General features: G+C 35.2%; 1 protein-coding gene and 1 long non-coding RNA gene across 4 annotated transcripts in view; one reads left to right on the top strand and one right to left on the bottom strand.

The window, feature by feature from the left end:
• LOC118497070 overlaps window positions 1–14,999 on the top strand; it is a 117,518-nt gene that overhangs the window by 17,170 nt on the left and 85,349 nt on the right. The window lies entirely within an intron of this gene.
• LRRC9 (leucine rich repeat containing 9) overlaps window positions 8,830–14,999 on the bottom strand; it is a 105,385-nt gene continuing 99,215 nt past the window's right edge. For 2 of the 3 annotated variants that reach the window (XM_036010588.1, XM_036010590.1), the window contains one exon: window positions 13,562–13,705. In XM_036010588.1, the coding sequence (XP_035866481.1) occupies window positions 13,676–13,705 (30 nt within the window). In that variant the 3' untranslated portion in view covers window positions 13,562–13,675. Of the gene's footprint in view, window positions 12,659–13,536; window positions 13,706–14,999 lie in introns of those variants that run through there. The other variant, XM_028508239.2, reaches the window with a different exon arrangement.

The following is a 14,999-nucleotide window of genomic DNA, read 5'->3' as shown; positions in this document are numbered from 1 at the left end:
ATGGCTGGCTTTTACCAGCATTGGGACTAGGGGAGGGTAATCTAAAATCTTAGAGCTCTCAGAGATCTTCCTTCACCTGCAGGCTATTTGTTTGGCTTAAACACTGCAAGAGCCTCCAGCTGTACTCCTCAGTAGCAGGGCTCAAGCTCCACCAGGTGGGGTGAGAGAGTTTACTGCTGAGAGAGTTTACTGCTGATGAAGCTATTGTTTTTCCCCTAGACTGATGCTGCATGGAGCAGAGTGCTCTGCCCAAGAAAGATGGTTTTTATAGTATGGAGGATGACTGAGCACAGGGATCCTGGTGGCTGACCCTTCAGATCTCTCCCCAGAGGCACCAACCCCAGTCTGTCCTCACATGGCTCTAGTCAGCTCTGCCCTCTCTCTGACAGATCCCAGGGTAAATGGCTACAAAGGGAATTTTGTGTGTTGATCTTTTAATAGGTCTTTGGAGTCTCTAGTTATCCCTGTATGGCAGACAGAAACCCTGCTGCTTTTTCATAGTGGAGTGTTATTTGGGTTCCTTCCCAGTTCTGGTGCTCTAGGCTAAATAGCTCAGCTTGGGGGTTAGACCCCACATTTCTCAGGGTAACCCCAACCCCAGCTGCTGAAATATCCCTCTGGAAATTCAACTGCCAACTGTGGATGCCCAGCCAGCCCTTTTTTCGTGCCTCCACACTTTCAACCAGTCTCAATGTGGTGAAGAGGTTTCTTTAGTAAGTTCTTGGTTATAAAGCTTCTCTCCAGCTAGTATTCAGTTGGTTGTTCAGGATGATTTTTCTACAATGTAGTTATAATTCCAGTTTGGTTCTGGGAATAGGTTAGTGTAGTTTCCTTCTACTGTGCTGCCTTCTTCAATCTCCAGTTTTAATTATCTTTATACAGTCTTATACCTTCAATTAAACTTGTGAGACCTGGTTTTAGAAAATTTTTAAAGATAATTTTTCTCTTATATGGCCTTTATTATGTTGAGGAGTACTCCCTCTATTCCCACTTTCCGGAGTGTTTTTATCATAAATGGGTGCTGTACCTTATCAAATGCTTTTTCTGCATCTATTGATATGATCATGTGATTTTCCTCTTTTTGTTTATGTGATGTATTAATGTTTATTGATTTGCAAATATTGTATCATCCTTGTATCCCTGGGATGAATCCCACTTGATCATGGTGTGTGATCTTTTTAATGTGTTGCTGTGATCTTTTTAATGTGTTGCTGGATGCAGTTTAACAATATTTTATTAAGGATTTTAGCATCTGTGTTCATTAGCAATATTGGCCTGAAGTTTTCTTTCTTTGTTATGTCTTTATCTGGTTTTGGGAGTAGGATGATGCTGGCTTCATAAAAAGAGTTTGGGAGTCTTCTGTCATTCTGGATTTTTTGGAATAGTCTGTGAAGGATAGGGGCTCGCTCTTCCTTAAATGCTTTGTAGAATTCTCCTGTGAAACCATCGGGACCCGGACTTTTGTGTGTCGGGAGTTTTTTGATTACTGCTTCAATTTCGTCAGCTGTCATTGGTCTATTCAGGCTTTCTGCTGCTTCTTCATTCAGTTTTGGAAGATTATATTTTTCTAGAAATTTGTCCATTTCACCTAGGTTTTCAAATTTCTTGGCATATAGTGCTTTGTAGTAATTTCTTAACAATCCTTTGCATTTCTGTAGTATCAGTTGTACTCTCTCCTCTTTCATTCCTGATTGTGTTTATTTGGGTCCTGTCTCTTTTATTCATGATGAGTCTTGAATTAAAGGCTTCTTGATTTTGCTTATCTTTTCAAAGAATCAGCTCCTGGATTTATTGATCCTTAGAATTGTGCTTTTAGTCTCTATGTCATTTAATTCTGCTCTGATTTTGGTTATTTCCTTCCTTCTACTTGCTCTGGGCTGTCTTTGTTGTTATTTCTCCAGTTCTTGTAGGTATAAGGTTAGGTTGTTTATCTGAAATGTTTCTATCCTTTTTACAATCAGATAAGAAAAAGAAATAAAAGGTACCCAAATTGGAAAGGAGGAAACAAAACTGTCATTGTTTGCAGATGACATAATAGTATACATAGAAAATCCTATAGATTCCACCAAAAAACTATTGGACTTAATAAGTGAATTTGGCAAAACAGTGGGATACAAAGTCAATATTCAGAAATCCCAGGCATTTTGTACACCAACAATGAAATACAGAAACAGAAATCAGTGAAAAAAATCCCATTTGATATATCAAAAAGAAAAATAAAGTACCTAGGAATAAACCTAACCAAGGAGGTAAAAGATCTGTACTCAGAAAACTACACAACACTGAAGAAAGAAATCAAGGAAGACATAAACAAATGGAAGCATGTACTGTGTTCATGGATTGGAAGAATTAACATCATTGAAATGTCCATACTACCCAAAGCAATTTATAGATTCAACGCAATTCCTATTAAAGTACCAGTGACATATTTCACAGATATAGAACAAATATTTCAAAAATTTATATGGAACCATAAATGATCCTGCATAGCTGTAGCAAATTCTGAGAAAGAAGAACAAAGTAGGAGTGATCACAATACCTGATATCAAACTGTATTACAAGGCTACTGTAATCAAAACAGCCTGGTACTGGCATAAGAACAATGACACATAGAGCAATGGAACAGAATAGAGAACCCAGAAATAAATCCAGGTCTCTATGGTCAATTAATATTTGACAGAAGGGGCAGAAGCATAAAATGGAGTAAAAATAGCCTCTTCAACAACTGGTGTTAGGAGATCTGGACAGCCACATGCAAAAAAATGAAACCGGATTACCAACTTACACCATACACAAAAATTAATCCAAGGTGGATAAAAGACTTAACTATAAGTTGTGACACCATAAAAGTCCTAGAGGAAAACATAGGCAGGAAAATCTCAGATATTCCACTCAGCAGTATTTTCATCAATATGTCCCCTAGAGCAAGGGACATAAAGGAAATAATAAACAAGTGGGACCTTATCAAAATAAAAATCTTCTGCATGGCTAGAGAAAACAGCTTTAAAATGAAAAGAGAACCAAGCCGTATGGGAAAACATATTTGCCAATGACACCTTGGACAAGGGTTTGATCTCCAAAATATATAAAGAATTCACATAACTCCACTCCAGGAAGACAAACAACCCAATTAAAAAATGGGCAAAAGACCTAAACAGATACTTCTCCAAGGAGGCCCAGAGACATATGAAAAGATGCTCAGTATCACTAGCCATCAGAGATATGCAAATTCAAACCACAGTGAGATACTACTTCACGTTGGTGAGAATGACCATCATAAACAAATCAACAAACAAGTAGTGTTGGAGAGGATGTGGAGAGAAGGGAACCCGAGTGCTCTGTTCATGGGAATGTAGACTAGCACAGCCACTGTGGAAAACAGTATGGAATTTTCTCAGTAAACTAAAGATGGAACTGCCTGTTGGGGACTGCATCGATCAACTCCAGCTTGAGCTATGTCAACAACTTCAGGACATTAAATGACTCACTGAGCAAGAGGTCTTTGAGACCCTGAATGACAACTTACAATGGCTTAATCCAAAGACTTGGTTTGAAGTACTAAATTTTTTGTGTCTGGGTCATGGGAGCTATAGGATGCCTCCTAGTCATTGTTGTCTTTTGTGCCTTGAAATGCACATACAGATTGTTTTCCAGGGATCACGTACACAAAGAGCAACTAGCAGGCTTCATCAGACTTAACACTGTCTGCCATTACAAACACAAAATGGGGAGATGTTGGGAGCCATCCCACCTTGTTTCAGGGACCACAGCCTTTTGTCACATGGCTAGGGCTGAGTGAAAAGGCCTTGGGGCCATGAGCCACTAAGGAGACAGAACCTATTCTCCTGGCAAGAGCGCAGCCCCTGCTTCCCTTACTTCACCTTGCTTGGCCCAGGTGGATGACTGGTTAGCTAATGATGGGTAAGACTCCTCAAGGGAGGGGCAACATAAGACAGGCACAGTTAAGAAGGGACCATCAGGGAAGGACTCAGGGGTCTACAGAGAAGGGGTAGAAAGACCCTTACCCCTTGGCTTTGTCATAGCCTGAGTCCTCATTCTATCTGTAAAAAGTCTCCTAATCTTTGGCTGCTTTGCTCTTCACACCTGACTCAGCCTGAAAACAATGCCAGAGGCAGCTGTGGCCTTATACTGGAACAAATGGCTCCCAGGGGCAAATCTGGCCTGAGAAAGAATGTACATTTTGTCATTTGAAGCCTGTTCTGCATAGCATAACCCTGTTCCTTACAGTAGCACCAGTGCCTTTGGCTGTGCTGCCATAACAAACAAAAAAGGGGGAGATGTTGGTGACTGCTCTGTGTGGTTTCCGAGACTGGAGCCCCATGAGAGCAAGCCCTGAAAGGGGCTAGTAACTCTCCCTGGAAAACCAGGTAAAAACGCAGGTGGCAAGCATGACTGGACTCTAACACTGAGGGTTCCCATGGGAATCGGACCTGAAATGTACATTGTATCCTTTGAAGCTTGCTCTGCTTTGTTTTGTACAGCCCTGGTGATACAAATTGGATGTTTAAGTTCAAGGCATAAGGAGTAAATCTTATCTCATGAAACACGTCTTGAAGACCCTCTGGTGTCAGTATGACTAACAGACCCTGACCTATGACAGATCTCTGTGTTCTTTCAATTGTTATTTATAGATAATACTTGTTTTTTGTATGACTATAGCCTTTTTCACATTGATTGATGAACTATGCATGTATTCTGCATTCCCCTAAACATATCATTCCCAATAAAAGCTGCTTGGGAGGAGGGCTTGGGGCATTCTCCACTAAGGGAACTGCCATTCCCTTTCCTGTTGGAACAGCAAGACTGTGTCCAGGACAACTTATTTACCATCTGTGGCAGATGGGAGGATTCTGTGGGCCAGAGTTCCTCCTACAACTGCCTTTTGACCTGGCAATTCTACTACTGGTACTATATCCTAAGAACCCTGAAACACCAATCGAAAAGAACCTATGCACCCCAATGTTCATAGCAGCACAACGTACAATAGCCAAGTGCTGGAAGCAACCTAAGTGCCCATCAGTAAATGAATGGATCAAAAAGCTATAATAGATTTATACAATGGAATACTATGCAGCAGAAAGAAAGAAGGAGCTCTACCCTTTGTGACAGCATGGATGGAACTGGAGAACATTATGCTAAGCAAAATAAGCCAGGCAGTGAAAGACAAATACCATGTGGTCTCACTTTTAAATGGAACCTAATCAACAAAACAGACAAGCAAAATATAATCAGAGACATTGAAATTAAGAACAATCTGACAGTAACCAGAGGGGAGATGGGAGAGGATAATGGGAAGAAGGGGGGAAGGTTTTTCAGGAACAACTATAAAGGACACATGGACAGAACAAAGGGTGGGGGGTGGGATCAGGGGAGGGAGGTGGGGATGGCTGGAGTGGGGGAGAGTGGTGGGGGGAAAATGCTGACAACTGTACTTGAACAACAATAAAATAATTTAAAAATTTTCCCCTTTACTATTCTGAAAAGACTCATAAGCATAATGAAAAGAAGTGGAAGGGTTGTCCAGGAACATGTATAAAGGAACCATGGACAAAGCCAAAGAGGGGAAAAGATTGAGGGTGAGAGGTGGGAGTGGGTAGGGTGGGGGAAAGTGGTGTCAGGAAAATGGAGACAACTGTACTTGAACAACAATACAAAATAGGAAAAAATTCAGTGGGAAATAAAACAGTATGTAAGTATTAATATTGATCTCAAGATTAAATAAATGTTTATGACCCAGGTAGGGAGATCAGCTTCTTTATAACCAAATATAAATAAAATTACTCTAAATACATTATTGTGCTTTGTTTTTTTAATTTTCCTCATATAAGCTCATAATTGTATTCTTTATTGATCTTTTGAATATAACTGTAAAACTGATAAAATATATGCAGGATCAAATATTAAAAACATATCTCATTTTTAAAGTTGTTTTTAAGTTAGAAGAGAAAAGTGGTTCCCAATCAAAAACTTTTTTCATTTTTATCTCTATGAAAATAATGCTTTTTAAAAAGTTTATGTTTTATTATCTTTAATAGCTGTTTTTGATTATTTCTGTTATGAAACACTCATGTTGTAAATACCAGTTTCTACTCTTATTTTCTTATAATGCATTAAAGTTTCTGGAATAGCATTATATTAAAACAGTTCCATGATACTAGGCAATCTTCACTGTTCCTGAAGTCTATTATAGGTGTTGTTTAAATTCTTGGTAATGTCAGTTATGTAGTTAATGCTTAAGTCTTAAAAAAAATAAATAGGTATTTACAACATTTAATAACAGAATCCGTAAAGCATGACAATTATGTGGCTAACCTTCTCATAGATGTTCATTTTGAGAGTTAAAAATGGCCTAACTTGTTAACATTGACAGATGTTGGGACTTCAGTGTATTTAATTTCTATTTACAGATGTTTTATATCTATTTCTGTACGTATATTTATCTCTATTTAATACATAATATACCAATGTAGTGATGCTTCTATTCACTACACATGAAAATATTAGAACCCTCACCAAACTTGAAAAATTATTTCAGCATCTTAGTAATTGAAGGAACACACACACGCACACACACAAAACCAAGCCAGAAGACAAAAGCACATATCAGGGATCTTGGCCATAAGTAACTTCCAAGGTTATATCCTCAGTTCATGTACACTCTTGTACACTCTTTCCTTCAGCTACATTCTGTGCAATTGTAAATCATGCACAATTACCACCTGAGGTATTATAAATCTTTGAAAATAAAAGTTTATTTAATTTACTTACTGAAGGAGGAAAGTACATGAATACATTTAATAAAAGTTTCCCCCAAAATGTAGAGAACTAGTCTTCTGATTGACTTCCAGGTAATTAAAAACATTAAGCCATTCAATCATCCCAAGTATCCTATTCTATGAGTTACATGTGTCATCTAGATTAATTTTCAAGTTTTTGGAATTGTGCACCTGCACCTTTGGCACTAACTCTAAATTAGTCTTTTTCTTTTGTTTTTGGAGGGCAGGAAATTTGACATATATGGGTGCACTGGCTGAGATAAGACCACAATATTAAATTGCTACAATTATGTGAGACCTATATATTGTATTTTTCTTGCATGTATTGTGTATGTGATATGCATATGTGAAATTCACAGATGTACACTATATTATTGCTTAAAAACTCCAATGGTGGCAATTTGAAGATTATTTTGTTGCTAATAAGGGCTTCATACCTAAAACTGAACAGAAGTCCCTCACAAGGTAAATTAACCAGGGAAATATGCCAATTTTGACTTCATTTCCATTCTATTGAATGACCACATTCATTCTCTTTATATTTCAAGCTCTTCATTCTACTGTTCCTCAACACTGTATAGAATCCCAGATTGCTTTTCGCCTATCTTTTAACAGTTTACCGTAGATGGCTGGATGAAGTCTATTGTTCCAATTGTATGTAGCTTAAAAAGCTCTGCAGTATTTTACTCTTTTCATTGTATCTGGCTTCCTTGAGTGCTCTGCTCACTGCATTTTACTCGTACTCTCTCTGTTTTCTAAATCCATTTATGCCTATTCTTTCTGAAGACACTGGTTCGTCTTGGAGCTCAAATTGACTTCTCCCCATTCTATTTCCTTAACTAAAAATGCACCATTAAGGTTGATTGAACTCTCTTACAGCACGTCATAAAAAACGAAAGGCCATAAGAAAGTAGGCTACATTGTTTGAAATACCTGTTTTCAGCCAAATTGATAGGAATAAGAAATAATTGAAAACTTAAAAATGTTATTGATATATTTTTTATAGAATAGTAATAGTTTTTTCATTTGTTTTATTTTGTTCTTGTGAAACATACTTGTAAAACATTCAGGGGAGAGGAGGGATGAGGAGTGATATTGTGTAATAATTAAAAATGTAACTAACAATAGAGCCAAACTACTAAAATTATCTGAAGCATTTTCTTAAAAAATAACATTTTATAGTAAGCATGATGTAAAACACACAGGTCCAGGATTTAAGTTTACAGCTTTTAAGCCACATGACAATTTTTTTAATATTTAACATGTAGATACTATTATTTAAAAATAAATGTAACCATAAATGGTTTATAATGCCATAAACCATAATTGGTTTAGTAAGATCATCACTAACCTGTTTTCTTATTTGTAATGTTTAGTAATGGAACTCTGCTGGCATAAAATATTTTTTATACAATTGGAAGTTAATTAGAATTATAAAATTAAAACCAGATGAAAATATAGAATATTATTCATGAAAAGAACATTACATTCATTTTTATTTTAATATTTGATCAAAATGTAATTAATTTTAGTAAGTTACTGATATATATTATCTGAGTGGACTTTTATTCAGAGGATTTAGAAATATTTTTATTTTTAATGGTAACATATAAGGAAAATTATTCTAATTTTAAAATTACCATTTCAGAATCACAGTTATTTTATATGAAAAATAATAATGTTGATGAATTAGCTTTTCGATTTACCTAAAAGACCATATAGTTAAGATAAGGCCTAATAAATAAGACAGATGATAAAAATTTTGATTTCAGTTAATTAAGAGTTTCAAAGCTACTTCTAAGTTCCTTTGAATATACTATTTCATTTTCATGTCACAGCATTTCATATTCTTGCCAAAAGTTATTTATTTTATTTTAATTACAAGGAAAAATCATTACCAAAACAAAATTTTAAAATAAGAAATGAAGAATAAAGTAAAATAAAAAATGTGCAGATTAGATCTGAGAAATGTCTTTTCTAAAAGAAAACTTATAAAATATTACTAATAAAATAACTGTGTAATTCTGGCTGACTACAAACTAAAATTGCAGTTTGGTATAGGTTTTCTTTAAAAATATTTCAGTAATGAAGAAAAGTGCAGAGATGACCAAGGAAAGTAGTTAAGCAGAATAATAAAAATATGCAGCCAGTTTCTATTCCATAAGAAACTAATTTGATTAGATTCACTGAAAAACCAACAGAATTCAACATAAGTGCTGTAAATAATTTATTTCTTTTTATGTAATATTTAATTAAAGTTTAAAGCCTACAACATGAGTAACAGTAAGCCCTAATGTTTTAAAACATTAAGCACTTCTCATAATGTATGATAGCTTATGAATAAGTAGTGATATCACACGTTACTTAACTATAAGGATTATTTTAAAACTAGCCATGAGTGCCTGGAAATACACACAAAAATGTTCATAACCATAGCTGATTTTGTATCAATAGTCAGAGAAATCCAGAACTATAAAAATAGAAGTAAATGAAGTTCTTACTGAAGAATTACTTAATGATAGTCAATCTGCATATATTAAAATCAGAAGATCACTTTGGCATTACCTATATTCAGTAAGCTCCTTATCTATAGTTAAAGTGCTCTAATTTTTAGCTTTCCAGGTTGTTTGTGTAATTGTCCTTTAATTTAAAGCAACTCATATAATCATGCATATGACTGCATGCAAAATAAATCTATCAAGATATTTGCTGGGAGCAGAGAACTAATTTTGCTGCAGAAATTATATATTTTCCCTGAATATGCTAAAAGAAAATGAATGGTTCACAGTTTTTACACACATTAGGGCTCTACAACAGCTGATTAAATAGCACATTCATGAGAATTAAATGTCAATTCGCTTGTAGTAACTGAAAAGGCAATGAATTTGGAATTGAAAAAAAATCTAGGATTCGGTGTGATATCTGTTTTTTTTCCTTTTAAGCCAACTTATAAGTGGAGACATTTCATATCTACTTCATAAGGCTGTTTGTTATTGGCATAAACCATGTTAAAACACGTGTCTGTAAATTTAAATCACTACCTGCCTGTTTTGTTGCAATCAGTTGTGAAGTGTATTACAAATGATTTGTAACTATAACTTAAAATTTCAGGTTATGAATGATAAGCTATTTAGAGCAGATCTAAAGTCACTCCTAGAAAAGCATTCCTACATATTCAGTGACATTTTTATTTGTTTTGTTGGTGAAGTTATAGCTATTGCTTTGTGAACTACACATTACCAATGGTTTAACATATTTAGGCATTTTTAGAGGAAATATGTTGTAGATCACATCAGTGTTATCTGCCATCATGGCAAAAAAATATTCATACAAACTGTGCTAAATTATATTAGTAATCACCCCCTCACTGCTTTTATACAGATAATTTATTGTATATTTGTATTAAAATATTTTTAAGGGTGGGTTTGTCTGTTCTCTGTACAGCACCTAGCAATTCCTAAATACGTGTTTATTATTATTCTTCATATTACTATCAAATATGTACTATAAATTAATTTATCTTCAAGGAGAAATTCAGATGTACTTACACATTTATGAAGATCAAAATTTAATAATGTGTACGTAAAAATCAAGTTATAGATCTCAAATATAGTATACATTTAAAGAAAAATGGCTGAAAGTATGTCAAATGTTAAGAGAATGCTGGATAATGAGGGTTTTTTTTTTGTTTTACAGTGTTTTTGTAAATTTTTCTCTAGTGAAAACCTATTATATTTACTTGTCCCACCCAGATTATTATTTTAAAAGACACATTTTATTATAAAACTTACACGTATTTGGTGTTTCATTTATGCATTATCATAAAAGGAAAAAAAGGCAGATTATGCCCAGTGAGTAACCAGTAATGAAGAGCAGACCCTTCTCCTGCCACTGTAATGTAAGTAAGCAGTTGTGACAACTAAAGGGTGACAAAGACATCTTCTGGACATCTTAAGAACTGCATAGTTGTTTTTTTACACAAAGGATCTTATTCCTACCTAGAATAATTGTTGTTTAAAAACCACACATTAAGAAGGGTAAATGAATCTGTATTAGGTTTGAAACTTTAGATATTACATGATTTAATTACAACATGCTGTAGCTAAAGAAGAAAACATACAAAATTGTTGCAAACATTTTGGATTAGTTTCCAAAATATCTTTAAAACTATTCCCAGATAGATTATAAGATACAAATTTTTAGTAAAAATAATTTACTTTTATGTAAAGAACATAAAACATATAACAGTATGAAAATTATATGCAATGTTGAACCAATACTTAAAAATTTAAATACAATAGGTCATGAATCATGGAGCCAATTTATATCAAAATATGATTAATAATTTAGCTATTAATTTGAAGAATTGTATTTAACAAACATGCACATTTAAAACCATACTTGATAACTGTGATGCTAAGGGAAATTTGAAGTAATCTGATTTGTAAGTGATACATGTGATTTACTTCAAAGCAATTTTGAAAAGATTTATTATTTATATAACTTACAAATTCTAAGTTTTCCCACCATAGGGGAAAAACTTTTCTGTTCCATTATATGATATACATTAGTATTAAAAACAAAAAATACAGTTTTTCAGCATGGACTGTGTTAACATAATGAAAGCATTTCTCTGTGAAAGAAATGACACCTCAATAGAATTGCTTATTTTTAGAATTATAGAAAAGTCATCTGAGATGGGACCGAGAAATCGTTTCTCCATTACTAGTTCATGAAATTGTGCCAGGTAATATTAGTTAGTTGCCAAGATGGTGACCTGTTCATCCTCCTGTCCCAAGAAAGTATACATCCAAGATTTATAGGACCTCTGTCATGTGTTCATCCTGTTACAATGCTGGAGGGGACATTGTCTGTGTCTCACCCAGTACATCATACTTATCTGGATGTTCTGAATAAAATTTTAGGTTCTTACCAAATAGGTTCTAAATAAATACTTTTTCAAGTAAAAAAAAATAAAATTTGATTGATTTGTGATATGTGCTAATACTACACAATGCAATATTTTAGATAAATTATTTCCAGTGAAATTATTAAGGGTCCAAATTTTAAATGTCTACTCAGTTTGAACATGCGTTTTTTTTAGCCTAAAACCAGTTGTAAAATTATATCACTATGGGCACAATTAACAAATCTTGTATATGAGATAGTATTCTCTTACTCTTAGAGCATCAATGACTGCTTCCACTCACAATTAGCCACTTTCAGAAAGAACTATTGATGTCCATGGTTTGCCTCTAAACAATTCTTAGGGTAGACCCCACTTGAACTTTTTTCCCCAAGTATAGTCCAAAAAAGACTAGTCTGTGATTTAACTAGCTAATCTTAACTTGCTTCAGTAATAGTTGTATTTGGTAAGAACTGTATGCTTTGGTTTAGGTAACCCCAAATGAGCAGATATTCTACAAATGAAAGTATGCTTATTTCCTAAAACTATATTTCTTAGTATCCTCATATGATAGGTCATGACAAGAGTTTGTAACTAAATGCTTCCAGTACTGGGACTACATATTTGATTATTTGGCCTTTGTTTTATGTCACTTGAGTCTTTTCAAATTGTTGTATGATATTATAGTTAATGATTTTTCTAATATATGGTTTCTAATAACCATAAAGAAAGTTTAAAAGAAGGGATATTAAATAAAATTTAATAAGTAAGACTGTTAAAGATTAAACTGAAGTGTTTCAGAAACGTAAGTAACATGGTTATCTTATTTTTTTTCCACTGGCATTGTCTGCTAGTTTTTGCACAATTACTAAACAGAAATAGGTTCTTGGTGTATGTTCATTTCTCTTTAGGCAGTTACATTCTATTTGATCTTGGGAAGTGGCTGCCAGGAATTCTGTCAGAAATAAAATATCTGAGTCAAATAATGGTGGCAATTTCTTAATGGATCAGCTAACTTAAGGTAATTCTGCAGTAAATAATTTCTGTATTTTATATGTGTAAAATTAAAAAACACACACAAAAGAGAAAAACGATCCAAATATTTGGCTATATAAAAATTAGGTTGTCCTGAGGATTGTCAGTGGGACTGACTGATCACAGCTGCGAAGTCAGTGCAGCAAGAGCCAGGCCTAAGCTGGATCCGCTGCTGAGTGGATTACTCTAGTAGATGAGCCACAGTTTGGCTACCCAGAAGCTGGTGGACAGGTAAAAAATGGAAATCAAGGCAAACAAGTTTTGAGCAGCAGAGTGGATTCTTAATGAGAAGTAGCAGGCTTTTAGGCACTGAGCTGGCCTCTAGGGTTAGAATCCAGAAGGGAAGAAGAGCAAGTGGGAACTGTAAGGAGAGATTTGAAGAATTTACAAAATTCCTGGCCTTTGTGATTTCAGATTAGTTGAATTTATCTATTGTTCAAAACACAAGTGAACAGCTGTACATATTCAGTGAGTAGAAGTGATATGGGACAGAGTACAATTAAAAGTGGTTCCCACGTAATTATTTCAATTTTCCCTCACTTAAGTACAAGGTGAACACTATTTTACCTTGATAGCCATTTTTAAGTCTCTTTGAATTATTATATAGATATACTAGACTTCAGGAAAGCTTTGGTGAATGTAGGAGAAGAAGCCCTATACTATCTTGACAGTTTTCCCCAGTTTTCAGAATAGACATATAATGGTATGTAATGATATTTCCTCTTTTTATACTGACTAGCAAATTTAGGGAGGCTTTTTAATGGTGAGAAATGATATTAAAATACACAATAGCTTTACCTTCCCCCATCTTGGTTGCTTTGGTATGTTTTTGCAGTTGGAGATGCCATAGTCTGAGATGATAAAAGAGATGGAGAGAGATTTATCCCTCTGAGTTGCCGAAAAGCTATTTCTGCATGGATGCTCCGAGGATTATTTGTCAGAATCCCTGCAGTCTTGTTTTTTCTGTCTGAATTAGGAATTATGAAACAATGAGAAACATTAACAAAATAAATGATAAAATTTGTCCTTTAGCTAAATATTTGCTATACATATAACATGAATTAAAAATAAAAAAATAGAATTGTAATATATTCTAGCAATTGATGCTGCTTAATTCTCTGAGCTGGTGAATCAATTTGATCCTTTCCAGGTAACTTCTTATTGAATTTATTGTGGTGACATTGGTCAGTAAAATTATATAGGTTTCAAGGGTACAATTCTATGATACATCATCTGCACATTGCATTGTGCACTAACCATCCAAAGTCTAGTCTCCATCCTTTGCCATTGATCCCCCATTTATCCTCTCTGTTACCATAAAAGAGTCAGTTGAGTGCCAGGGAGTCTCCCACGCTGGCCACTCTCAGCTTATTTGAATTTTTTGCCCCCCAAATCCTCACCTCTGTTTCCAACAATCCAGAACTATTGTATTATGATCTTAATTCAGTCCTAATCAAGCACACTCCTCCACAGACATACATGTGGAAAGACCTGCCGTAAACCGATTTCAAATTTTTAATAAATTCTGACCTTGCCCGTACATTGAACATGCAAAAAGCTAACAGATAATTAGATAGAAAAAAAAGCCCTTCCCTCACCCTCTGGTACCAGATTGTGGGTGGGACCAAGGGAAAGCAGGCACATGTGCCATATTAGTCAAGATGGCCTGGCTGGTGTGGCTCACGGATTGAGCACTTGCCTGCAAACTGAAGGGTTACTGGTTCTATTCTGGATCAGGGCATATGCTGGGGTTGTGGGCCAGGACCCCAGTTTGGAGTGTGTGAGAGGCAACCAATCACTGTTTCTCTCACACATTAATGTTTCTCTCTCGTTCTCCCTCCCTTCCCCTCTCTCTGAAAATAAATAAATAAAATCTTAAAAAAAAGAAGTCAAAATGGTGCAGGCAAAGGTGCTGAAGCAAAGAGGTTTAGTCAGTCTAGCCTGGGGAGAGAAGGGATGAGTTGGAAGGTAGACCCACCTAAAGTGGTAAAAGTTTGGGAAGTTGATAGGTCGTTTTGAGAAAAAAACCTGGTCTATCCCACAACTTAACATAATGCCAGGGAAACAAAGAAGCTCTTAGCTCATGACCCTGCATTTGTATGGTGCACTCATCTGTTTTCTCTACGGTCATGTGACCTTAAAGCCACATGACCCATGGCCTCCAGGAGGGAGCCTATCTCTCTTGCTGTCTTGCCTACTTCGTGATGCACTGCACCTGTGCATTCATGTGCTCTCTCACCCAGGAGCACCCAACCCTGTGG

The sequence above is a fragment of the Phyllostomus discolor genome, chromosome 1 (assembly GCF_004126475.2).
Source record: "Phyllostomus discolor isolate MPI-MPIP mPhyDis1 chromosome 1, mPhyDis1.pri.v3, whole genome shotgun sequence".
NCBI classification, from domain to species: Eukaryota; Metazoa; Chordata; class Mammalia; order Chiroptera; family Phyllostomidae; genus Phyllostomus; species Phyllostomus discolor.
This window is presented reverse-complemented; position numbering and strand designations above follow the sequence as displayed.